Here is a 25,162-nt window from a genome sequence, read left to right as displayed (position 1 = left end):
TCCCGTTTGTAAATGTTTACTTTTTTACATCTATACTTCTATATATATTTATATATTTACATTGTACAGAGACCTTAAATGTTTACTTTTTTACATCTATACTTCTATATATATTTATATATTTACATTGTACAGAGCCCTTAAATGTTTACTTTTTTGCAGTGGAAAAACTGACGTCAAATTCCTTGTATGTGTTCACGTATTGGGCCAATAAAAGCTGATTCTGATTCTTATTTAAAACACAAATCAAACTCACTACACCACATCGTAACAAGTTGGCCCCTAATTCAGATGAGAGCAAACAAACTGTTGGAGTGAAAATGTTTGCAGTGTTTTAATATTCGTTTCTACATGTACTGAACGCCTCCAGGAGAGAGGGTGAGTCATATGTGAGCAGAGGGTGATGTCAAACCCACAGGTGGGATTCATTTCTGTCATGATGACAGTTGAAGAGCGCTCTGGTGCTCCCGCTGGTCAACATCACGGAAGTAGTCAATCTTGGCGAGAGAAGGAATGTTTTTAATCCAGATGTTTTGGGGCGTTGGTTGACTCACGTCTGTCTGACTGGATCATCACCAGGCTGATATCATGAAGTCTGATCTGAATATGAATTTAACAATAGTCAGATAACTCAAATGCAACTACAACTACTGTAAAGTGTCGTCCTCTTCCACATCCGGCCTTTCATTTCATCGCCAACACCCTCACATCACTCGTCTTATTTGATTGATATTTTCAGATCCTTTCTTCTTTTCTTTCTCCCTCCTGTTGGTTTAAATTCCTCCATGATAAAACATCATTTTCCATCTCTCTCTCTCACCTCCTCTCCCCTCATCTGTCTCCATTCGTCCTAATTATATTTGCCATGAATATATTTATGACTGCATTATTAGAGACTGTGCGGCGGCGGTTGTGGTTTTAAGCTGCAGGATCATGATTAAGTGTGATGATTACATAGGCAGCTGTGACAGAAAACACTGCTTGTAATTAGACAGGGTGACTGCAGGTTTCTGCGAGTAGAATCGGAGACTTTTTAATGCGTGTTCAAATATAATTCAGAACCAGATCCACCCGATAAATCAGAGTAAAACTAAAGCAAAAAAACAATTACAAAGCTGTCAGTGCAGGAGGATTTCTCACAAGTACATTATGAAGAAAAAATGACTCCTTTTTCCTAAAGAAATGAACCCTCTTTCCATCTGACAAACTTCCCTTTTAGACTTGGAAATATCTTTGTTGAGCTTGGTTTTCTTTCAAAGAAACTTGGAATAAGGTTTCGACAACTGAGAGAGGACCTTTCAGTGGAGGAGATTTTGCAGCAGAGTTGTCAAATGCAAGTATTGTCAACGATTAAAATATTGAAAAACGGGGAAACGCTCATTATTTTCTTGGTCTTTGAGATGTGATGGGAAGGAAAAGGTTTAAATTCTTCTAGTTTCTGGGATAACGGATGGAAACAAGCAATTAGGACCCTCCAAGACCTTAACAATGTCCCCGTTGAAGGCAACAGACAAGAGGTGAAAAGGGTCATTCTCACTAACAGATGTCACCATGAAACTTCTCCAGTTGATTAATTACATCTAGACATTTTTCTGTGTATAATTTTGTATTTTAATTGTCCCATATGTCAGAAAATACTATCAACAGCTACAAAACCCAAGTTTTGCCATGTTTTGCCATGTTTTTACATGTAAGATGCTCTATAAATCAGGCTCAGAAGGATTTGAATGAACAAGATCTCTCTGTAAAAACCTTCAGAATATTGAAAGGCATAAAACCGAAGAGTTTGGTGTCTGTAAGAACTGTTGAAGTGGAAATTTCTGGTGCAGTGTGAAAAAAAGATATGAATTAGAATGAAGTAAAATGAGGAGCTGAATGTGGATTCCGAACGTTTTCTTTCCACTAGTCTGACAGGAGATGTGTCATGGAAGCAAAATAGCCCAAAATCTCAAAATTGACTTTTTTGGTTTGGTTAAAATGTGGTTCTGGACTGAGAACTGGAGTTTTGGGACTGTAGGACTGGTCTATTAATGGATGTGATGGGTGTAAGACCAGTTATCTTCTTAAGTACAGACAGGACAGGTCTGTATACTGGAGGTTTGGTGGTGTTAAATTCATCTGTACAACTGGAATTTAGGGTTAAAGGGACAAACTAGGCCTCGCAGCCCAGGACATGTCCAGGCAAGGCACCAGTAGAAATCCCCTGTGTCATCTTGTTCAGGAGTAGACACGACACTCTTTTGCTTCTAGTGCCTATTCCTCAAAACTAAACCAGAAACCAGCAGAGAGTTTCTGATAGCTCCAGTCCCTACCTGGGCCTGGGCCTGGGTGCGTTTGGCATGAAAACACCCCGAATCTTTAAACTGAGCTCGTTATACTTTCTAGAAGTACTGACATGCTGACCTGCGTGTTTATTGTACGTTTTGTTGCTTCTTGAAAATTGTCCAGTGGGTTTGTTGATGAATTTAGTACAAAGTTTGGCCCCTCGTAGCTCACCTGCTAGAGTTCTTACTGTGGAGGCCGGGTTTTAATCCAGCCTGGGCTTTTTTGCTGCACGTCATTCCCTCTCTTTCCCCTGCCTTTCCTGTCCGTCTCTACTGGAACTATCACAATAACATTACTGGCAAAAAAACATGTTGTTACTGAAGTGCAATATGCTGCTTTTTAGCGCAACAGTTCAAGTTGTTAAATCAACTTCAGAAGAGATGAAAGGAGATTGTTTTGGAGGTAACTGTTAAATGCATAATGTAATGCTTTTAAAAGATTTTACATAGTTTTATCCATCAAACTTACTTTTTTTTTTAGTTCTTGTCATGTTTTCATGTCATGTAAAATAGATTCTGCTGATGAAATTTAGAAAAAATAATAATAATAGCAAGTGATGGGAAAAGATGGAGACTGTAGAGAAAAGTCATTAGAGAATGAGAGGACGAGAAGAAAGGATGGGAGGCAGGAGAAGGAAGACGAGGAGATGAGATGGGAGGTGAAGGAGGAGCAGAAGGGAGGAGAAGGAGGAAGAGGAGGAGAGAGGGGTCACAGATCTGATTGATTGTGTGTTATCATGAAGTAGAAATTTATTCCAGCGTGTTCCCTCATCTCCTGCGACCCCTCGACCCCACACTCATTAGCATAGAAACCACATTCACCAGCTGCTGATTGGATCGGGACTGACAAGACCAGGATGTAAAGGAGGAAGTGTGTGTGTGTGTGTGTGTGTGTGTGTGTGTGTGTGTGTGCACGGTTGCTTTGTGGACTCATACACACACCTACGAGCAGGGCAGGCGGGTTACACATCATCATAATAAGCAGAAGCATTTCCAATCAAAGCAGGTAATTCTTCCTCCTGCTAGCTCGCTCGCCGGCTGCCTCTTGCTTTGTGTGTGTGTGTGTGTGTGTGTGTGCGCGCCTGTAGGTGTGTTTGTCCATTAGTGAAGAGCCATTTGAATGCCCCCACGTACAAATATTTAGAAAAATGTCCAGATTACATCCCAAGCCTCTCCGCCCACTCCTCACCCAGCAGCTGACCTCAGAATATGAATCTGAAAGCCAAACAGCCTGTGGCCACGACGCTGCTGCACACAACTAATTATTCCTGCAGATTTGTGTAAAAGCAATAATATATGAATCTAATCACTCCCTTGTCGCTTCTGTTTTTTTTTAATTCTCTCTGCAGTGACACATACTGTTTTTTAACTGGGCTCATTGTGATTAGCAGCATGCCAACTGAACCTGCTTGGTGTTAAAATGGAAAAGCTAACATATTCCCATCCAATTAAAGCTGGTTTGACACTTTCAGCAAGCTCCCATTCCAAAACTACCCAAAACACAGTCACAGAAGCGATGAATACGAGGCCTTTTCTGGTCTGCAACCTCTATGGTTAAGGTTTAGTTAAGTGTAGGAACCCAAACCTGCTTGGTTAAGGTTAGAGGAAGTTGGGAATATGGTTAAAAGAAACCAATGTTGACTGTCGATAGGAGACAAAGACGCGAACCACTATCCTCAGTCTTAAACTCTGTGTACCCAAACTTAGCACCTACATTGCCCTACAGTTATTTGTTGTGAAAAAGTAAACATATGATTTCAAGTATTTGTGTCCTACAAAAAGTCCTAGTCCTATTTCTTCCATAACTACTAATAAGGCAGGGGTGATATTTGGACAGATTATATGCCATGGGATGATAGTAACAAATATACGGTTCTGCGGCATCTGTTTAATTTCTCTTGTTTTGGTTTCAGAAGTGATTCAGATAAAAGTTTTTGAAATGTCTGAAATCATGAGAGTGGTGTCAGGAATAAGTTTCTGGTTACACTCACTGGTAAATGTTCACATTTCTCACGTTTTCTTTCTTGCTTTCAACTCACAATTTTCCACTAACAAGGCAAAACCCCCAAAATGAATCTTTTGTTACTATAACGATAGTAAATTTAATGTGAACGGTCCTGAGAAGTCTTATTTCAGTGGACTGATGCTATATATAGAAAAACACCCTTTTCTTGCTCTCTTGTCCCATTGTTGACAATCAACGTCATTCATTACTGTAACCATGACACGGGAGTCGCTGACTTAAAGCATCTCTTAAGTTGATGAACTGCTCTCTGCATGTGATGATTCTGACCTGCTGAATCCCCTTAAAAGCTGTGATCCTGTATTGATTTCACCTGTTAAATCCTCTGCAGTCACGAGGACGAGGAGGCAGCTTAGAGGGATTTGAAGCCTTCACATGTGAGACATGCACAGTAAAAAAAGGGAATTTAAGTCAATATTTGAAGGTCCTACACATACCGTGGACACGCAGGGCAGGATTGACCTTCTAGATTGTTTAGGGAGCCAACAGGCCTGTGGAGGATGCTGTTGACTTCGCCCTCCAGGACACAGGACAGCGCCTAAAGCCATGCAGCAAATATCCCTACATCCTTCAGCTCGGCCTTTAACACAATAAATCCAGTCAATCTCTAATAAACAGTCGGACATGAACATTGACTCCTGCATGCGCTACTGGATTCAGAGCTTCCTGTGGAGAAGACGACGGGGGGTTAAGATGAAAAGCCTTTTATCTCACCTCAGGTGCCCTCATGGGCTGTATTCTTTCACCCTGGCTGTTTTCCATTTGTAGAAACCTCTTAACATCTCAGTCACCATCCTTAAATATGCAGACGACACAACCATAACTGGACTTATAAACAATGACAGAAAAGACCATCAGCAGGAAGCCCAAGCTGCCACTTGGTGCCTTGATAATAAACTCCAACTTACCTCTTCAAAAACCCAAATGTATATCTGGAGAACCCATAACTATCTCCCACTCATTCAGAGCATCAACACTGACCACAGAAGCGCAGCAGAGACTGATTTTCCTCAGACAGCTCAAAGAATTCAGAGTGAAATGAAGCCTCTTCCCTCAATTCTACACAGCCATCATTGGGAGCACGCTCACCTTATCCATACACATAGAAAAACTGCAAGTCCATAGGCAACGAATCACAGAGATCCTTGCATGGCTGTAGACTCTTATTTTGAAACAGCAGGTTTGCCATTGTTGAACTCCTTATTTGTTATTTAGAGAGATACGCAGATGTTTTCCTGCATCTTGTAATCACATCAAGCAAGTTTAGAGCAGCATATTCACCCTTTTGACTGTTTATTTCTTCACTTTCACTTCCTGATTGAATAAATGCAGTTTGAACTCTGGCGGTGTCAAACAAGAACACAGAGATGCAAATAAAACATGTCAGCCTCAGGTCTGTAAAACAGAAACTGCTGTACAGATGATTGTGATTAAAATTATTAATTAAGTGACCAGAACAATGCAGCAGACTGATGCAGGATCACACTGAGCACTTCAGTGTTTTCATTTAGAGGAATATCCACTTCCTGCATTGACTAAGTGAACTTCAGAATTAAATCCCACACGTTTTCACTCTCTGGTTGAATGTTTTCCGCTCTGTTTCTTAAACGGCGGATCACGACCCAGAGGGAGGTCAGGGACTCAGTTTCTGGAGGGTCGACACATCAGAAAGGAGACAGGTTTGTCTCAATTAGTCTTCATCCCAGAGAGAGAAACCACTTCCCTCTCATCTGGGTCCCGGGCTGAAAACGCCTGAAATCCTTGGAATTATCCATAATCCTTTGTTCCAGCGAGCGTTTGCCCTTTGCTTTGACCTGCCTCGGAGCAGCTGAAGAGTTTTGTTCTGAAATGAGATATCTGCTGTTTGAAAAACTTCACTCTTTCTCCGGCAGGATGATTGACAGATAAAGTAAAGATGGCGCCCTTCAAAGCGGTCGTCCTCAAACTTTTTGTGTCATTTCCCCACTGAGCGAAAATGATGTCAGAATGGGGCAAGTTTAACGTACTTATTGGAATAACAACAAGATCGTGAACATTTACTTCACCTTACTTAAAAAAAGCAACTTCCACTCAGACTACTTTTTCTGACTTTGGTCACCAGGTTGCTCCATCAGACTTTGTGCTTTTCCAAAAAATAGAGAGAAAACTAATAGAATTTGCAGATAAAAATAAAATTAAATTTATGCAAAAGTAATAATGAACACGTGCAGATATTTGGCAAGAAAGATGAGTCACATCTCTGCATCAGTGGCTGTGATGAGCCTGTTTTCCTCACCACTCAGACGTCCTCACTGCTCACTGCTCAGTTTCCTCTGAAAGGACTCGAGTGGCGTTTTGATGTGACTGGAGTGTAACGTCTCCAAGTGTCCTCTTCATTTGTCGGGTCTCACCCTGTCAGCTGCCAGAGTTTTCAGACACCAAATGCACACTGGTCCTCGTCTCCCACTTAAAAGAAATACAGGCTTTTTTGGTTCATTACCTTCAGATGAGTGCGTCGTCTTGTTCGTCTCAGAAACATCACCTGCTTTTTATTCAGTTATCTGATAATTCTGCAAACCTACAGACTCTCTGAGCCCATTTACACCCACATATGTGGTATCTGGAGGTAGTCTGGCTCTGGCTGGTGTAAACACACTCTATACTTGGGGGGGGGGCGTAAACCTGTAGTTGTTCTTTTGCTTAACAATGTTGTAAAATGATAAAGTTGTCAGATTTCCTGCTCGATGCAAACAGGAGTAAATGTGAATGACCGACTGGAAGATATTCCACAACATCACAGGAGCTTCACAACAAACTTTAACTATTGAATAACTCTGCGAATCCCTGGTACATGTTGTGTACATGTTGTGTACATGTTGTGTACATGTTGTGTACATGTTGCAGGAGGTCAGAGCCGCCTGCAACAGCGTTACTTTAGTCCTTCTGGTCGCCTTTGGGGGAATCGTACTCGCTGACACACGGAGTGAACCCAGAGTGGAGGCGAATCTCCCTCCTGGGCGATCAATAGTACTGAGGAAAGAGTGGAAATAGTGTGTGTGTGTGTGTGTGTGTGTGTGTGTGGCTGAGGTTGTATAGATTTATTGACAACATTAAGTTGAAGTGTTGAATAATATAGAGGAGTCCAGTGAAGTAACAGCAGCACCTGCTAACACACACACACACACACACACACACACTCTCGCTCGTGTTCGGCAGGACGTCTGTCAGACGGCGTTTAATTGTGCGTCTGAGCAGCTGATTCACTCCTACTTACCCCGACCTTTTCTTCCTCTCATGTTTTTTACTTGTCTGCAGTTTCACTTGAACAAAATGTGAGAGTTTCCGTTCCGAGTTGTTATTTTCCCCTTGAGAAGAGGTTACCGTCAAACAAAAAGTCTAAAAGTAAAGGAGTAAGAAAACAGCAAACAGCTTCTGTTGCATTTTATTGTTTTGTTGTTCTTTTTTTATTCGCATATTTAGCTTTGTATGTGTTTGGTTTTTAATACCTGTTATTTATTTAGTTGATTTTTAATTCTTATTTTTTATTTTTTAGTTTGAGCCCGTTGATTTGTCGTTATCGTATGATGCTCGTTCTTGTGGAGATTCTTGAGTCCTGTAAGAGTTTGGTCTAGACCTGTCTTGGGATAACTTTTACTATTTATTTGAATTGGCGATATATGAATAGAGATTGATTGATTGATGTCCAGCAGACATTTAGAGCTCCATGGACTGTACAAAAGAAGTGAAGACGGTTTCACGTGTGTCGCCATCTTGGTTTTTTGGAGAAGTGACGTTCACTCCATGAAGACCTCCTTTGATTGGTTATGGTTAGACAGGATGGTTAGAGTCTGAGAGCAGAAATTGTTCACTGAGCTGATAAATCAGGAGAGAAGTCGCCTCGTTTCCTCGTTGACTTCCATCCAATCAGACTCCTGTTTGGAGCTGGTGGAGTCGCCCCCTGCTGGACACTAGAGAGGAGGCAGCTTTAAGGCTCTTTTCAGACCAGGACGCTGCGTCCACTTCTTTATACAGTCTATGGTTTGTGCCCCTGTTGGTTATCAGTCCAGTAACCCCTCTTTTAGCTCCGTGTTTGGTCCCCACCACCTCCTGAGGGAAACGTCTTCCTCTTTAGCTGCTAAAAGCTGCACCACGTTCAGCAGGTGGAGTCCTGAGGGTTTGCTGATAGTTTGCCGTGTGTTTGTGTGTTTGCAGCGGGGGCGGCGGACAAGGTGGGCTGGGCGTTCGGCCTGGGCCTGGAGAGACTCGCCATGGTCCTGTACGGGATCCCGGACATCCGGCTCTTCTGGAGCGAGGACCAACGCTTCCTCGAGCAGTTCAGAGTGGCCGACATCCAGCAGCCCGTCACCTTCCAGGTACAAAGCCCCCCCCCCTCATCTTGGCTGTTTCCAGAGCTTTCGGCTGAATCTCATGGTCTTCCTCAGCCCACTGAGACCAGTAGTTTGAGCTTCTTTTCCCTTCCCTCTCCTTTCTTCTCCTCTTTCTTCTCTTCTTTCCTTCCCTTCCTCTCTTCCTCTCCTCCCTCTCCTTCCTTTCCTTCCTCCTCCCCTTCTTCCTCCTCTCCTTCTTCTTCCTCTCCTTCCTCTCGTCCTCTCCCTCTTCCCTTCCTCTCCTTCGTCTTTTCCTCTCCTGCCTCTCCCTCCTCTCTTCCTCCCTTCCTCTCGTCCTCTCCCTCTTCCCTTCCTCTCCTTCCTCTTTTCCTCTCCTTCCTCTCATCCTCTCCTTCCTCTCATCCTCTCCCTCTTCCCTTCCTCTCCTTCCTCTCATCCTCTCCTTCCTCTCGTCCTCTTTCCTTCCTCTCCTTCCTCTCCCTCCTCTCTTCCTCCCTTCCTCTCATCCTCTCCCTCTTCCCTTCCTCTCCTTCCTCTCATCCTCTCCTTCCTCTCGTCCTCTTCCCTTCCTCTCCTTCCTCTCCCTCCTCTCTTCCTCCCTTCCTCTCCTCCTCTCCTTCTTCTTCCTCTCTTCTTCCTGTTTATTATTCCTCGTCTCCACTCGTCCATTTGTTTCTCTGCTTGACTGAACATTTACACTCAGTAACCTCAGACGCCTCCATCACACTGTGTGTGTGTGTGTGTGTGTCTTGTTTCTGTGTTTTCCCATCATGCATCAAATCAAACGTGAACAGTCTGGTGTGTGTGGGCTTCAGGCCTGCTGCTGACTTCTGCCTTTATTGATTAATCTGCCGGTCGATTGATCCGATTGGTCTTTAAAACCAAAGTGAAAAACAGGTGACGACTTTCAAATGTCTCGTTTAGTTTGAGACCAAAACTCAAAGATTTTTAGTTTAAAATTAAACGAAACAAAGAAAAAAAAAAAGTGCACCCTCTCATTGGAGAAGCCGGAAACAATTGATCGACTATCGGTGATTTCATTGATATCTCCTTCGCTTTAGGATCATTAAAGGAGCGTTCCACTGATTTTCCACCTCGTTTCCAGGTGTAGATGGACTGTATAGTGTCTTTTTAACTCTACGACACACGTGCTTCATACGCTGCCGGCAGGTAAACACCTGAGGAAACCTTCCCTCTTCGACGTGCGTACCGAGGAGCCGGGGGTCGATTCGCCCACATGTGCTGTCGGCTCTTGCTCCCGTTCCCGTAGTTTAAAGTTACAAGTTGCCGTGGAAACAGCGGAGTGATATTGTCGGTGATGCCAGTTAGCTGTTAGCGGTTAGCTGTCGTGCTGATTTTAAGCACGTTCTAAATGTCTGGTTGGCCAATCAGATCGCTCGGTCGGATCTACCTGTTGTTTAATGAAGCTTTTAAATTCAAACATAAATTATGTAAAATAAACTCGGCTTCATATTTCACCTCCTCTTCCTTACCTGTTCTGTTACTTTCCTCCTTTTGCCCTCTCCTCAGTGTGTGTGTGTGTGTGTGTGTGTGTGTGTGTGTGTGTGTGTGTGTGTGTGTGTGTGTGTGTGTGTGTTCCAGCCTCTTAACCTCATGTATTAAACATTTTGACAGTGGGGGCTCACATCAGCCGGCACCAGTCACTTCCCCCTGACCCCACCATCATCACACACACATACACACACACACACACACACACACGGGTCACACAGCGGTTACTCCGTCCCTCCTAAAGGTGTTTCTGTCGACTCTCGTCTTCACTAATGAAGAACATTTCGAGTGACTGTTGGAGGGCAGAGAGGAGAACAGAGGAGATGAGAGGAGGAGGAGGAGGAAGGGGAGGAAACAATAGAGGCTGTAAATGGAGTGGGAGAGGAAGGAAGGAAAGAAGGAAGGAAGGAGAGGAGAAAGGGACAGAGCAGGTGAGGTGGGAACAAAGAAAACTGGAAATTAAAAAGGATGAAATGTGGTTAGAATAACTAGAAAAACTTAAAGGAAGGAAGGATTAAAGAAAGAACTGAGGAAAGGAAGGAGGGAACAAAAAAGGAGGGAGAAAAGAATAAGAAGACAGAAAGGAGAACAAGGGAAGGAGAGAAGAGAATGAAATAAGGAAGGTTAAAGAGATGAAATGGTGAGAGAAGGAAGGAAACAAGTTAGTGAAAAGTAAGAAACAAGACAGAAAGGAAGGAGGGAGGGAGGGAGGGAGGGAGGGAGGGGTGTGAGCTGTTGTCCACCTCACAGTCCTGTTAGTTTTATTGATGAACTCGGTTCCTCCAGAGGGATCAGGGGAGCACGGCTCATCTCCTGCCCAGGGTCAGTGCACCTCTCCTGGGCTGAGACTCTCCACCTCTCCCCCTAAACCCTCCACGGCCCGTGGATCCATAGGTAATGAACTGTGACCGTCAGGGGGCCCGAACAGGAAACAGTGTGTGTGTGTGTGTGTGTGTGTGTGTGTGTGTGTCCATGTTTATACACACACACACACACACACCAGGGAGCTGTCTACTGCCACTAAACTTCAATAAGAGATGAACTACCTTCCTTCTAAACCAGCTAACCAACCAAACTTACAATAGTAATGGGAACATAAAAAGAAAATAACCGCCTACCTACCTAACTACTTACCTACCCAACTAACTAACCAGCCAACTACCTGCATGTCTTTTATTCTTAATTTCCTTTGAGTAAACTTAGAATAGTAAAATGAAAGTAACCGATCTGTTACCCACCCAGCGACCTGCCTTCATACCTCTCTCCCCACCTACCCCACCCTGTCGACCTGGTCAACCAGCTGTTTACCCGTCCATGAAGCTCCCTTACAAACCAGCCAAACACCCTCTAACCTAGCTGCCTATTTAATGGATGAATTAGTAAAAACGCTGTCGATTGAAACGTGTCGAACTGTAAAAGTGTTGAAAAGTGAAAAAGGAGAAGAACTTCATCAGCTCCTTCCTCCTCCGTCCCTCTCTCTCTGTTTATTGATTATGATTTCCAGGATAATAACCAACCAGGAGATCTCTCTCCCTCCGTCTGTCGCTGCATAAAACATCGTTCTGATTAAGTTTTAAAGTTGGAGACAATATTTTAATCTCACTTTCTTCCTCTTCCTTCTCTCGCTTTTTGATTCTGTCGCTGTTTTTCCTTTCTAATTTTCTCACCTTAATCTACTTTCTCTTTTTTTTTTTTTAGATCATTCATCGTTTTTTCCTTCTGTTTCTTTTCTCCCACCCATTTTGCTGATATCGTTCATGTCTATTGATGAATGTGTTCATCTTAAATAGTAATAATGTGTAATGTTTGTTTTTGTCTTTACATATTTCATGTCATTTATATGTCGGCCAGCTGCATGAACGTGTTAATCTCATAATGTGTAACTAGAAAAAGTTCTCTTCAACCCTTTAACGTCCTCACCAAGAAAAAAGCTAAATGTGTTTTTTATATATTTTATTTCTAATAACAAGGTTTTTTTTTTTATAAACATTTTTGGAAATATTGGCCTCCACCAAACAGTTGAGATGTCGTAAATAAAACATGTTTTCCAATCAGATATAGTGAGTCTACCGTGTGGTTGAGCTGAAGCTTAAAGGGTTAAAAGACATAAAGGGTAGAATTTTGAGCGCTGACATGACCTTCAATATAACACAGCACTGATTCGATGTTGGGCCTGAATATATGAAAGCACAAATGTTATTAATAGCAATAGAAAAGGGAGATTAATCCAAACATGGTGGCTGATTTAGATGAAGTGGACAAATCAATCAATATACTGTACATACATATTAGTGAACAAATATCAGACTCGTGGATGATGAAGTTCACTAGTTTCTGAGTCTGTTTGCAGGTGAAATAACCAGACAGCAGCTGCTCAGGTATCCACACCTGGAAAAAAAAATTGTTATCAGTTTGTTGCGGTTTGGTTAGGTTTAGGCACTAAAACTACTTGGTTTAGGAAAATATGATTATGACGGAGTTAAAATAGTCAAATATAACAGGCAGGTTACAACAAACACTAAATATACTCTCTCCAACATGCACATGGGAGCAAACAGCTTCTGTTTTAAAAGATTCAGCACGTTACATCAGGACTGTTTATAGTCCAGAGTACATTTTGTATTTATTTACCTGCAAAACTTACAACATTTTCTACATTTTTTATGTTGCTTTTTGATTTATTTGTATTTATGGTGGTGGTCACTTCTATGCTATTGTAGCACCAGAATTTCCCCCCAGGGATCAATAAAGTATTTCTGTCTGTCTGTCTGTCTGTCTGTCTGTCTGTCTGTCTGTCTGTCTGTCTATTCTCTCCAGCTCTGTTTATTTGCTCTGACTTTTCCGTCTCGCCGTCATATATTAGAATAAAGTCTTTTCCAATTTCAGTTATTTCTGGTGCTTCCTGAGTTGTTTTCCACCGTTAATTCAGAAAAAGATTTTGCTGATTGGTTGAAATGAGGATGAAGTATCTCTGAATTCAATGAGCAGTAACGAAAAAGGGAATTTAGATGGATTTTGGTCCCATTTCTAACAGGAATAATCATTTCTACAAGTTTTCTGCCTCAGTTTTTTATATTTTTATATTACCTACAGTATGGGATGTTGATATTGCCATTTGTGTGTGTTTTCTCAGCCCCTCAGTAAATACCCCCCCCTCCACAACGACATCTCCTTCTGGCTGCCGGAGAGCAGAGAGAGCGAGGACGGGCGAGAGAGCTTCACCGAGAATGACTTCTACGAGCTGGTGCGCTCCGTCGGCGGAGAACTGGTGGAGAGAGTGATGCTGCTGGACGAGTTCACACACCCAAAGTAGGAAAACACACACACACACACACACACACACACACACACACACACACTTGTTTTGTCCGTTGCATTGACTTGCATACACAGCTACACACTAATAAACCCATAAACATTCACTAATGTGCACAAGAGATACAAACATACACAAAGACACTGAAACAGGACGGGAATATTGAGACATGAAAGGTGGGAAATGTGGATATTTTGGTCTTTTGCGTTAGATCAGGGGTGTCAAACATACGTTCCTAATGTTTTGTAAAAAGTTAGTGAACATTTTCAGCGTACTTTTTTGCACTAAAACAAAGGGAAACATCCGGATTCGTCCTTATTTAAAGGTTATTATGCTGTGATTTGACTGGTCCGGTCCACTGGAGACCAGATCAGGCTGCCTGTGGCCCCTGAACTAAAAGGAGTTTGACAGCCTCGTCATGGATCGCTGCCGTGACGTACAGCACAAACCAAACCAAACGCTTCCTCGTGTGCTGCTCTGAATGAAAGCAAAGCCGGCTCATGGTCACTGGGCGGCGAAGGTGGACCCCCCCCCCCAACAGGTGGGATTGATTCAGTGCTGCTGACCTGAGGGTGACGGCCGAATGCTCACAGGTTCACGAAGCGCTCTCTGTTCCTGCATCGGTCAAAGTCAGAGAACACGAAGCGAAAGTGTCTGAAGCTTCGCACGCGTTCGACGCACCGCGGTGGATTTAATCTGTGAGGAGTCGTCACCACATCCTGCTGTGGCAAAGCTGGTCAGTGAAAGACTGACGGAAAAGAGGGGTAAAGGTCACTGTCTGATTCTCTGCTAATGGCAGAGTCATCACTTTTAATTAACACACACACACACACACACACTCCAATTTGTACAGTGAAAAGTCCTGTTTACTGAAAATGGCAATGAGAAGCAATGAGTCTCTCTATCACACACACACACACACACACACACACACACACACACACACACACACAGAAAGCTGTCCTTGGCGTACACCTTCGAGCCTGCAGTGCCTGGTGTTGACATCTCATTTTTTAAGAAGTACGTGTGTGTGTGTGTGTGTGTGTGTGTGTGTGTGTGTGTGTGTGTGTGTGTGTGTGTGTGTATAAAGGGCAGCAGTGGGAGGTTGGTACCTTATGGCTGAGAACTCCTTTTTCACATTACTGTGACACACACACTCGCTTTCACTTGCCCGACCTTGCGTTAGAGTGTGTGTGTGCGTGTGTGTGTGCGTGCGTGCGTGCGTGTGTGTGCGTGCGTGTGTGTGTGTGTGTGTGTGTGTGTGTGGCAAAGGGCCCTGCAGTGCGTAAAAATGTCCGACACTATTCATCTTTCAGCATTTTAATGTCTTTTAAATAGCGACCTTTTTCCCCACCGAGCTCACACACACACACACACACACACACACACACACACACAGTCTAACATTACATTAATATACACTGACTTTTGCTATTAGAGCTTAGGGAGAGGGGGTGAGAGGGGTGAGACACAGAGACAAAGAGAGGGAGAGTAATGGAGGCGACAGCAGAATTTATAACTAACATTTTTCACTGAAATCTATAAAATCATGGATTGATTAGAAACTTTTAGTAGAAACTTTGTCAAACCAATTCAGAGCGGCTGCTCAGCGGCGATAAACTGCTCCAATAACAACCCGCCGTGCTTAGATGAGGTTCAGATAGGACTGTTTCGTTTTGTCAGATCCATCATGGATGGACACGATCTCATGTGTGGTTCGGTTTAGAAAAGCTCAAACATGCCGGTTAATGTCCTGAAATAGATCGTGGGTTGATTACTGAAACACTTCCTGTCTCATGTCACAATTCTGTGAATTAGCTGCATTAAAGGAAACATGTTTACATGCTGTAATGTTCAAAAAAACACACTGTTTTTCTCATAGTGTGCGTACTGTCTCTTTAAGAACCCCCCCTCCTCCCAGAAAGCCCAGTCTGCTCTGATTGGTCGTCTCCCTCAGCAGGTACCGCCCACCAACTCCAGCATCGGCTCTGCCGTCTCCAAAGGGAGAAAAACACACTAGCATAGCAACATGCTAACGCAGAGCAAGGTCATGTGATCAACAGCTTGTGACATCACAAGCGGGGCCACAACAAAACAGAGCTCTCTGGTCGTAGTTTGAGGGTCGAGTCACAAAAAAGACATAAAAAGCTGCAGAGAATGAAGTCACAGAGCTTCTGGTGTCACAAGAGAGACGTGCATCTGTTTTGGTTACAGTTCACACGCACTTATTTTATTCTATATTTTCCAAAACCTGACCAAGTAGATTTGGTGCCTAAACCTAACCAAGCAGCACGCGTTTATTAGTGTTACCATGAGGACACCTGACCATGAGGACGAAGGCCACCTGACCATGAGGACGAAGGTCACCTGACTTTAACCTTTATTTTGAAGGTCTGACCAGATGTTTTTTATCGCTAACTTGACCGCAGAGCTCTTCAGTGCTAAAGGCGCCGTGGTTCAAAGCGTCGCTCCGTTGGCCGGACTGTTGCGCCGACCCCGTCCGTCACCTTTGGGGCGAACCGGAGCGCCGACTGCGAGCCGGACCTGATCCCCCATCGGTTTGTCTGATTGGCCGGCGCTTCCACATATTTCTGTCTTCAGCTGCAGTTCTGGGTTCTTAAATTAGTCCTGCACAAAATACCTGCATTGCACCTTTTTACTCCCAAAAAACCTCACCCCCTTTCCTCCCTCGCTCTGTCTCCAACACACCGTCTCACCCACACACACCTCCAAACTCATGTTGTCCTCATCACTGGCATCGCAGCCTAATGATAATGACGGAGAGGAAGCTCCACACTGAGTTAATTACAGCGATCACTTCTTAAATTAGTGGCGCATGAAATACCTGCATTGCACCTTTTTCTCCCCAAACCTCCCCCCCCTCTCTCTCTCTCTCTCTATCATAGACACACTTTTCCTCAGTAGCTTCACACACTTTATCATTCCTCTGCCTGTTTTTACTGCCCCTCCCCCGACTTTAAAGAATCACTCTGGTGATATTCTATATTTTTCTTATTGTCAACAAGTCCAGTGAATGTATCTGCAAACAAAGCCCGATATGTCTCCTCCTTCCTCGGGGCCTCAGAGATCAGCTGTTGTCCAAAAACTATTAAAAACACATCAGTGATCCACCCTGTTGCTCCGGCTGACATGTTCCTGCATCGCCATGAACACACTGTAGTGTTTTTGTTTGTTTTTTATTTTATTTCGATTTTTATAACTTGTGCAAAAGGGTAAACGGTTTGCCATTTGTTGCAGTACAGTATACATTTCTAAATAACATAATACTAAGCACAAAAAAGGGAATGAAATAATAATAATAATAGAATTATGTATACATTACATACATGCACACCCACACTTATACACATACTAAAATAAAAAACCAGACTAGGCGAATATAAACACATTTGGTATAAACTAGATGACCAGAGCCTTCGGGGGACACAGTCTTATTCTGTTGCTGCTTATTTGTTAGCTTTCTTCCTTCATTTTTAACTTGTATGTGAGCTTTTCCATTTCTAGTATTTCTTCTATCAGAGACGGCCATTGTTTATGATTTGGTGCTTCAGTCTTAAGCCAGTTCTTTGTAATAGCCTTCAGTTTTGGTCAGATTGTCTGTGTACGTTTCCATCTAAGTGACCTAAATAGAGTATTTGACATGATTGGGGGATTTTATAGCCCAGAACCTCACACAAAGTCGTATGTTTTCCCAGAAAGGTTGTATTTTCTCCAAAATATGTGCACATGAGTCTCCAGCATGGTTGTTGAATCTTTATTTGGTTTGTTTTGATTTTAGGTGCGATGAAATAACCAATCAGGTTCTTCCACGTAAATTCTCTCCATATGTTCCACATGTCGCTCCACATCTTCTCTGGGATCTCCTCACCCAATTCATTTAGCATATAATGTCGAGTCGCTTCTAGATCCCAGTAAACAACACACACTGTAGTTTAGCCCCACACACGCCGTCCTGTTGCCACAAAGGTGGATTCATCCATTTGCTCGCCAGACGGCCGATGTGACGTATCTTTAGCAGTGCAGAGGATTGTGGGTCAGATGCAGCAGGACATCGTGGTATTGTCATGAGAGTGCATTTGACAGACACGTATTAGGACGTAGTAAATGTTTTTCTGGCATCCTAAATAGTCCGGCAGCAATTAAGCCTTTAATCAGGGTTTGCACTATCGGAAAAGAATCTTTTTTTTGACTTTACCGCCAGTATGGTGTCATTATGGTCATTTCACTCGCACCTCGACAGGAAGCCCTCAAGTTTTATTGTAAATAGCTTTATACTTGTCAAATTTCAGCTTTAACTTGCAAAATCTGTTATTCATGTTTAATTGCATTGTTTTTTTCCCACTAAAACCAAATTCCATTTTTGTGTTTTTCTTCATTTTAAACTGTTATTACACTCTTATAGTGCAGTAAATTGTAAATAACTGCCAAAAATGGTCAACAGCACTGACTCACAGGACATTTTCTGACCCTTTCATAGTCAAAATAAGCAAAAAAAAAAAGTCCAGGCGGACGTTTTGAGGCTCAGGTGTTAAAGGGTTAAAGACCCGTGGGCTCAGAGCTGAGAGCCACAGACAAGAAGTGAGAAGATGTTCAGAGACGGACGAACATGTTGTTGGTTTGTGGGATTTGTTGACAGCGAGACAAATGTAGAGTAACAGCTGCCTCATCCTTCAACCACAAAACTACTGCAAACAAGTCTCAACCTGCACTCCTACATCAGAGGGAAGTATTTGTTTTAGGGGATGCAGCAGAAATCAGAGCCGGCAGTAGAGTTACTTTGCTCTGAGTCTTCAAAGCTGCTCCGTCTCGCTTTTGTCGGTTTGCATCCATCAGGTTCGCACTGTGACTGGGAGCAGAGCGGAGCGAACCGGCTCTGACCTCGGCGCTGAGCAGGAACTCTGGCTGCTTGGTTGCACTTGTGTTGGCAGCGTGCTAGTTTCTGTCAAGTTTGACTCAATTATCATAAGTTGGTTTAGACAAAAGCATCTGAATGTGATGGAACAGATCAGACCCATGGATGTATTGTAAGGAGCCTTCCTCCAAAGTTTTCCCAACAGCCACTTGTGGTGACAGGACGCTTCCTGCTATAAACAGGATCTGTTATTAGTTTCTGTGTTGTAGATTTTTAAGCCACGGAGGGTTTAGTCTTTGTAAAAGTTCCAGCTGTGGTCCAGTTTTGCTCCGTCTTCCACGTGACTTTAAATCCCATCAGGAGCTTTATTTCTCCTGCTGATCTTCCTGCTCAGGTTCAGCTGGTTTGGTCGTTAAACTGATGTTGGAGCTTCTAACAGGATCAAACAGGCCTCGTTTCTTCTTCTGCTGCTTTAAATGTGTTTCTAACAGGATCAAACAGGCCTCGTTTCTTCTTCTGCTGCTTTAAATGTGTTTCTAACGGGATCAAACGGGCCTCGTTTCTTCTTCTGCTGCTTTAAATGTGTCTCTAACGGGATCAAACGGGCCGCGTTTCTTCTTCTGCTGCTTTAAATGTGTCTCTAACAGGATCAAACAGGCCTCGTTTCTTCTTCTGCTGCTTTAAATGTGTCTCTAACAGGATCAAACAGGCCTTGTTTCTTCTTCTGCTGCTTTAAATGTGTCTCTAACAGGATCAAACAGGCCTCGTTTCTTCTTCTGCTGCTCTAAATGTGTTTCTTGGATGTACTTCCTGCTTTGTTGTGCTGCAGCTACAGACAGCAGCTAAAGTCACAGTCAGAGTGTTTCTCCATCCCAGATGAACCTCTGGTCGTCATGGTGTTAAAAACCCTCTGAGCGGCTGACGTCTGGCCTGGTGCCCCCCCCCCCATTAGAGAATAATACTGATGTGCTGCTGGAATAAACCACTGACAGTCTGCAGGGGGGCTTTTATTTTGAAAACTGAGCTGATTCTCTTTGGTGTTTGTCTGTCTGACCTCCTGCCGCCTCCTCTAGAAATAGTTGAAACCTGTGAAAAAAAGCCAGGGCGACACGTGGACATGACTTATTCCCTGTTCCTGAACACAGAGATTAGGTTTGATTGCATTTTATCGGATCTGAATCCTTTATTGAATCTTTGCAGGTGGTTTTATTTTATATTTGATTGGTGAGGAATGCAGGCGTCTCTCAGTTAAGAATCTGTCAGGTTTTTATTCTCCTCAGTATCAAACCTACGCTGCAGAGACTCCACTGTGCTGAAAGGATGTTGCTCTTCTCATCTGTCATCACTTCTCTTCTGAGAGTTTCCTGCTACTTCAGACAGCATCTGCTCCTCACTGAGCCACAGCTGCAGAGGTAGAAACACTGTGGAAATAATGTCATTTCTACTTTATTACACCAGTTAAAACAAATGATTCCTTTTTCTGCACGACGCACTAAAACGTCAGCTGAAGGTGAAATGGCTGTCGCGCCGCTACAGGTCAGCTGGAAACTGTTCCTCCACGAGTTCAGTCTTGAACATGACGGATGGTGGATGAATTTTTAAAGCGAGGGACTTGTTTTTCTCTCCTTCGTCAGGAGTTGCTGTTCAGGAGAGTTTTCAGGTGAAAAACTGAGCACAAAGGTTGAGCTGCAGTTTGACTGAGTTAGTTAGAAACACTAACTGTTTATACCTGCTGGAGTAAAGTCACTTCTGTGTGAGTGTGTGGTCCAACTATCAGTTTATTTTACGGTGTTTGTGTATTTGAAAGGGACGACAGACGTTAATGAACATCGGCATTAAAACACACGATGTTAGCAAGGAGACAGAAACATTACAAGTGACGCTAATAAAATACAAATATAAAGATGCAGTGATCCAGATGTGGTGCGTCTATGTGGGCCCTTACAGCGCCCCCTAGTGGCGGCCCTGTCAGCGAGAGAAGGTGGTACAAGACCCCGTAGAGCCTTAAGTTCTCAAAGCTCAGTTATATTTTTGCAAAATGGTAAAATGAAAGTGGTTCTTCATCAAGTCCTTTTGGTTCAAGTGTTGTAGCACCTGTCAATCAAACACGACTCGATATGTGACAGAAATGATTGATTAGCTTGAACTTTAGCAAACTGAATTTTATTTTTCCGTGTTTGACACCTTCTTCTCGTGTCTTTTACATGTTAACGTAGAGTCCAAGGTGACCCCAAGACACCTGAACTCATTCACACTGTTCTGTAAACATCATGCTCGCCGTTTTTATTCCGGTGTCCAGTAAGAGACATGATTTGGTGAAACCCGTCCTGAATATGGGTCCCTGCAGGTGGAACACATGAGGAGGCCGTTGTTTGGTTGCCTTTGGTGAAGTGCGTCCACGCTCCTGTTGGGTTCGGCGAAGGCGGACTGACGCAGGTTTTCGTCTTTGCAGACGCTCTGTGGTGTCAGAGAGAAGCTCCAGAGACGATCAAAGAGAGGCTGCCAATTAAAGATCTGATTTGTTACTCATGTAGGTGTTTGAAAAAGATCCAAAATGGAACCAACCCCATCACTTCTTCTTCCACCTAAAGCAAAACAGACATCCATCTGACAGCTGAGATTAGTTTCATTCTCACTCAGAAGTTGGGTCGTTTAATGAGCTCTTATTCTTCTAGTTTCTAATAGACAAACAGAACATTTATTCCCAGTTGACTTATTCACCCTCTGTACATCTCCGGCTCTCTGTCTTTAATCTATCTGCTGTGATAGATTGTTGTTCTGCTCCTGCTGTCATTAGTCAGCATATTCATTTCTGCTAACAGCCCTGACTGGATCCAAAAAACTGATGAGGAAGCTGAGACCGTTTGTTCCCGTCAGAAGCATAAAGCAGCAGTCGGACCGCGATCACACACTTCACCGCCGTCTCCGCCCGTATCGGCCTCGCCCAGTCATCTTTTAGCTACTGCTGGTATTGATTGACGAGCTTCTGTCCCACTGATGGACAGTAAAGGTTTGTCAGTCTCAGCCATGAGGTTTGACGCTCTCCCCAGAGGAGCTTTAACTTCACTGGATTTATCTTTACAAGAGCAGCAGACATTGATCTGGATTTATACGGGAACATAAAAACTCCTCAGCACAGTTTACTCTCCGTTCTCCTCACACTTTGTGATGTGAGCGCTCCAAGATTTTAACGCAAACGTTAGTTTTATACATCAAACATACATGAAACAACTGTGAAAATGATTTTAGATGTAGAATCAACAATTCACAGTCTGTATATGAACACATCATTATGTCATAAATGTTTATGAAGTCATTATATGTAGGTCAGTTATTAGCTTGAACTGATACACAGCATGTGATAGCCAGTCTTTGTAGCTGTTTTATGTCTCTTTGTGGTCATTCTGTCTCTTTGTAGTTGTTTCTTTGTCTCTTTGTAGGTGTTTTGTGTCTCTTTGGAGTCTTTTTATGTCTCTTTATAGTAGCTTTGCACCTCTCTGTCTTCATTTTGCATCTTGTTGTAGTCGTTTTCTGTCTCTTTGCAGTAGTTTTGTGTTTTTGTAGTCATTGTATGTCTCTTTATAGTTGCTTTGTCTCTGTCTCTTTGTAGTTGTTTCTTTGTCTCTTTGTAGTCACTTTATGTCTCTTTGTAGTTGTTTCTTTGTCTCTTTGTAGTCACTTTATGTGTCTTTGAAGTGGCTTTGCACCTACTGGTGGTCATTTTGCTTTCTTGGTTGTAGTTTTGTGTCTCTTTGCAGTAGTTTTTATCTCTTTGTTTGTGTTTGCAGTCTCATGGTGATTTTATCATAAATTTAAATGACAGTTTATATTCTTAATATATCAGCATCCATTCAACACGTTGCTCCTGCACTGGTTCTTAAATGTTTTAAGAGATATAGTAGATTGAGTTGATGAACATGCCTCTTGTCGGCTGTCTTCGTGGTGGCATCGCATCTCTTGGAGTCATTTTACGTCTCTTTGTACTCACTTAGCAACTCTTTGCAGTTGTTTTGTGTCTCTTTGTTGTGGCGTCGCATCTGTTGGTGACCATTTTGTGTAAGTCTGCATCTCTTTGTAGTGGCGTTATGTCTCATTGTGCATCTTTGTAGTCGTTTGCTATCCGTTGGTGGTTGTGTTGCACCTCTCTGTAGCTGTTATGTGTCTCTTTGTAGTCGTTTTGAGTGTCTTTGTTGTGACTTTGCATCCTATGGTGAAGGTTTTGTTTCTCTTTGTAGGCATTTCACCATGAATTGGTGTTAATGGTAATCGGGTCATTACATCATTAGTTTTCCATGTAACCAGTGAAGATGGAGACAAAATGATGGACGTCCTATATTTTTCAGAAAGCCTTCCCTCCTTCCTCTTTAGAGCACGATAATAGACATTGTTCCCAGTAGTAACCGTAGCCTCTGATTGATCCAGCCCACACTTTCCTTTAAATCAAAACACACATAAAAGGCACTGAAAATGTATTGATTCTTTGCTTTAAATGGACTCACTCTATAAACTCTTTTGATCAAAAAGATATTTCTCCAACAGCATGCATTAGAGTGTAGGGTTGTTTCATAATCAGCAGCGATGGAAGAAGTATTCAGATCCTTTATGTTTCCTTCAATTATGCAAGTATTATCAATAAAATGCACTGTTAAAGCAGACGGCCTGCAGGCGAGCCGCTGCCCCCTTTAATGGATCTAAAATAAAAACTTTAACAGGTAGAGGATTCAGTCTTCTTGCAGCAGAAAGCTCAGAGTTTGTTTATGAGTTCTTTGCCCACAAGTTAATGTCGCCATTAACTTACATTAAATATGGGGGAGGGTGCTTAAAGGGGCTCTGGTGTCAGAGTGAAGGTGTGTGTGTGTGTGTGTGTGTGATGGTGTGTAGTGGAGGTCTATAGTGTGTGTGTGCTAGTTAGTCAGTGTGTTAGTGTGTAGTGGAGGTCTATAGTGTGTGTGTGCTAGTTAGTCAGTGTGTCAGTGTGTAGTGGAGGTCTATAGTGTGTGTGTGCTAGTTAGTCAGTGTGTCAGTGTGTAGTGGAGGTCTATAGTGTGTGTGTGCTAGTTAGTCAGTGTGTTAGTGTGTAGTGGAGGTCTATAGTGTGTGTGTGTTAGTTAGTCAGTGTGTCAGTGTGTAGTGGAGGTCTATAGTGTGTGTGTGTGCTAGTTAGTCAGTGTGTTAGTGTGTAGTGGAGGTCTATAGTGTGTGTGTGCTAGTTAGTCAGTGTGTCAGTGTGTAGTGGAGGTCTATAGTGTGTGTGTGTGCTAGTTAGTCAGTGTGTTAGTGTGTAGTGGAGGTCTATAGTGTGTGTGTGCTAGTTAGTCAGTGTGTCAGTGTGTAGTGGAGGTCTATAGTGTGTGTGTGCTAGTTAGTCAGTGTGTCAGTGTGTAGTGGAGGTCTATAGTGTGTGTGTGCTAGTTAGTCAGTGTGTTAGTGTGTAGTGGAGGTCTATAGTGTGTGTGTGTTAGTTAGTCAGTGTGTCAGTGTGTAGTGGAGGTCTATAGTGTGTGTGTGTTAGTCAGTGTGTCAGTGTGTAGTGGAGGTCTATAGTGTGTGTGTGTTAGTTAGTCAGTGTGTCAGTGTGTAGTGGAGGTCTATAGTGTGTGTGTGTTAGTTAGTCAGTGTGTCAGTGTGTAGTGGAGGTCTATAGTGTGTGTGTGTTAGTTAGTCAGTGTGTCAGTGTGTAGTGGAGGTCTATAGTGTGTGTGTGTTAGTCAGTGTGTCAGTGTGTAGTGGAGGTCTATAGTGTGTGTGTGTGCTAGTTAGTCAGTGTGTCAGTGTGTAGTGGAGGTCTATAGTGTGTGTGTGTGTTAGTTAGTCAGTGTGTCAGTGTGTAGTGGAGGTCTATAGTGTGTGTGTGCTAGTTAGTCAGTGTGTTAGTGTGTAGTGGAGGTCTATAGTGTGTGTGTGTGTTAGTCAGTGTGTCAGTGTGTAGTGGAGGTCTATAGTGTGTAGTGGAGGTCTATAGTGTGTAGTGGAGGTCTATGGAGCCTCCATGAGGACAATAAGCAGAAACACCAATGGAGGCTCTGGGGAAATCTTTCTGTTCTATCAAATCTCCGTCGCTCTCTGCTCATAAAAATGAGCGTCGCTCAGAAAGTAGAACCTGAAACAGTTCAGATCTCCTCTGGAGGGTTCACAGATCTTTAGTTTCTGTTTCTACATCCACTGTTGTTCTGGATCAACATGTTTTCTGTCAGTGTTCAGAGAGCAGAGCTCAGAGGGTTTACGTATCAAAAGTAAAAGCACTCATTGTAAAGTAAAATGGTCCCATCTTTTATTTCTTTCCTTCATAAGTCCAACAACAGGTCACTAAACTTTATGCTCCATATAAAACCAGTGAATATACTTTGTAAAAGAAACAGGAAAAAGAGTCCAGACAATTCTTTCAAGTGCTGTTTATCTTCAACTCTGACTTTATGAGTGCAAACTCCAGTCTGGATGTGTGTTTCATCTCCAAACAAACCATAATGTGCATTATGGCTGTAAATTGATCTAAAAACCACTAAAGCTGCCGGAAATTGCAGCCTCTCAAATATATTTTCTCCTCCAAAGTACTTCTAAAGTTAATCGAATGAGGGAGGGGTGGAAAGAGGGTGAGGAGAGAGGAAACAAAGTGCCTCGCTCTCCAGTCTCCTGATAGTCTCTCGCCCTCTCTCCTGCTCCATAAACATCTCATGTAGTAGCAAATCAAAGCTGATGGCTCGCTATGATTCCCCACAAATCTGCATTTATTGGTCGGTAACACTGTCAGCTGCGACTGGGCCGGGACTAATTTGATAAGCCGACAGA

General features: G+C 43.0%; 1 protein-coding gene across 1 annotated transcript in view; it reads left to right on the top strand.

The window, feature by feature from the left end:
- The window catches only part of fars2 (phenylalanyl-tRNA synthetase 2, mitochondrial), a 122,999-nt gene that overhangs the window by 62,421 nt on the left and 35,416 nt on the right, over positions 1–25,162 (top strand). Inside the window, exons 8-9 of the mRNA XM_070853045.1 lie at positions 8,539–8,699; positions 13,321–13,496. Of these exons, the coding sequence (XP_070709146.1) occupies positions 8,539–8,699; positions 13,321–13,496 (337 nt within the window). The remainder of the gene's footprint in view (positions 1–8,538; positions 8,700–13,320; positions 13,497–25,162) is intronic.

The sequence above is a fragment of the Pempheris klunzingeri genome, chromosome 21 (genome assembly GCF_042242105.1).
Source record: "Pempheris klunzingeri isolate RE-2024b chromosome 21, fPemKlu1.hap1, whole genome shotgun sequence".
NCBI lineage: Eukaryota > Metazoa > Chordata > Actinopteri > Acropomatiformes > Pempheridae > Pempheris > Pempheris klunzingeri.
This window is presented reverse-complemented; position numbering and strand designations above follow the sequence as displayed.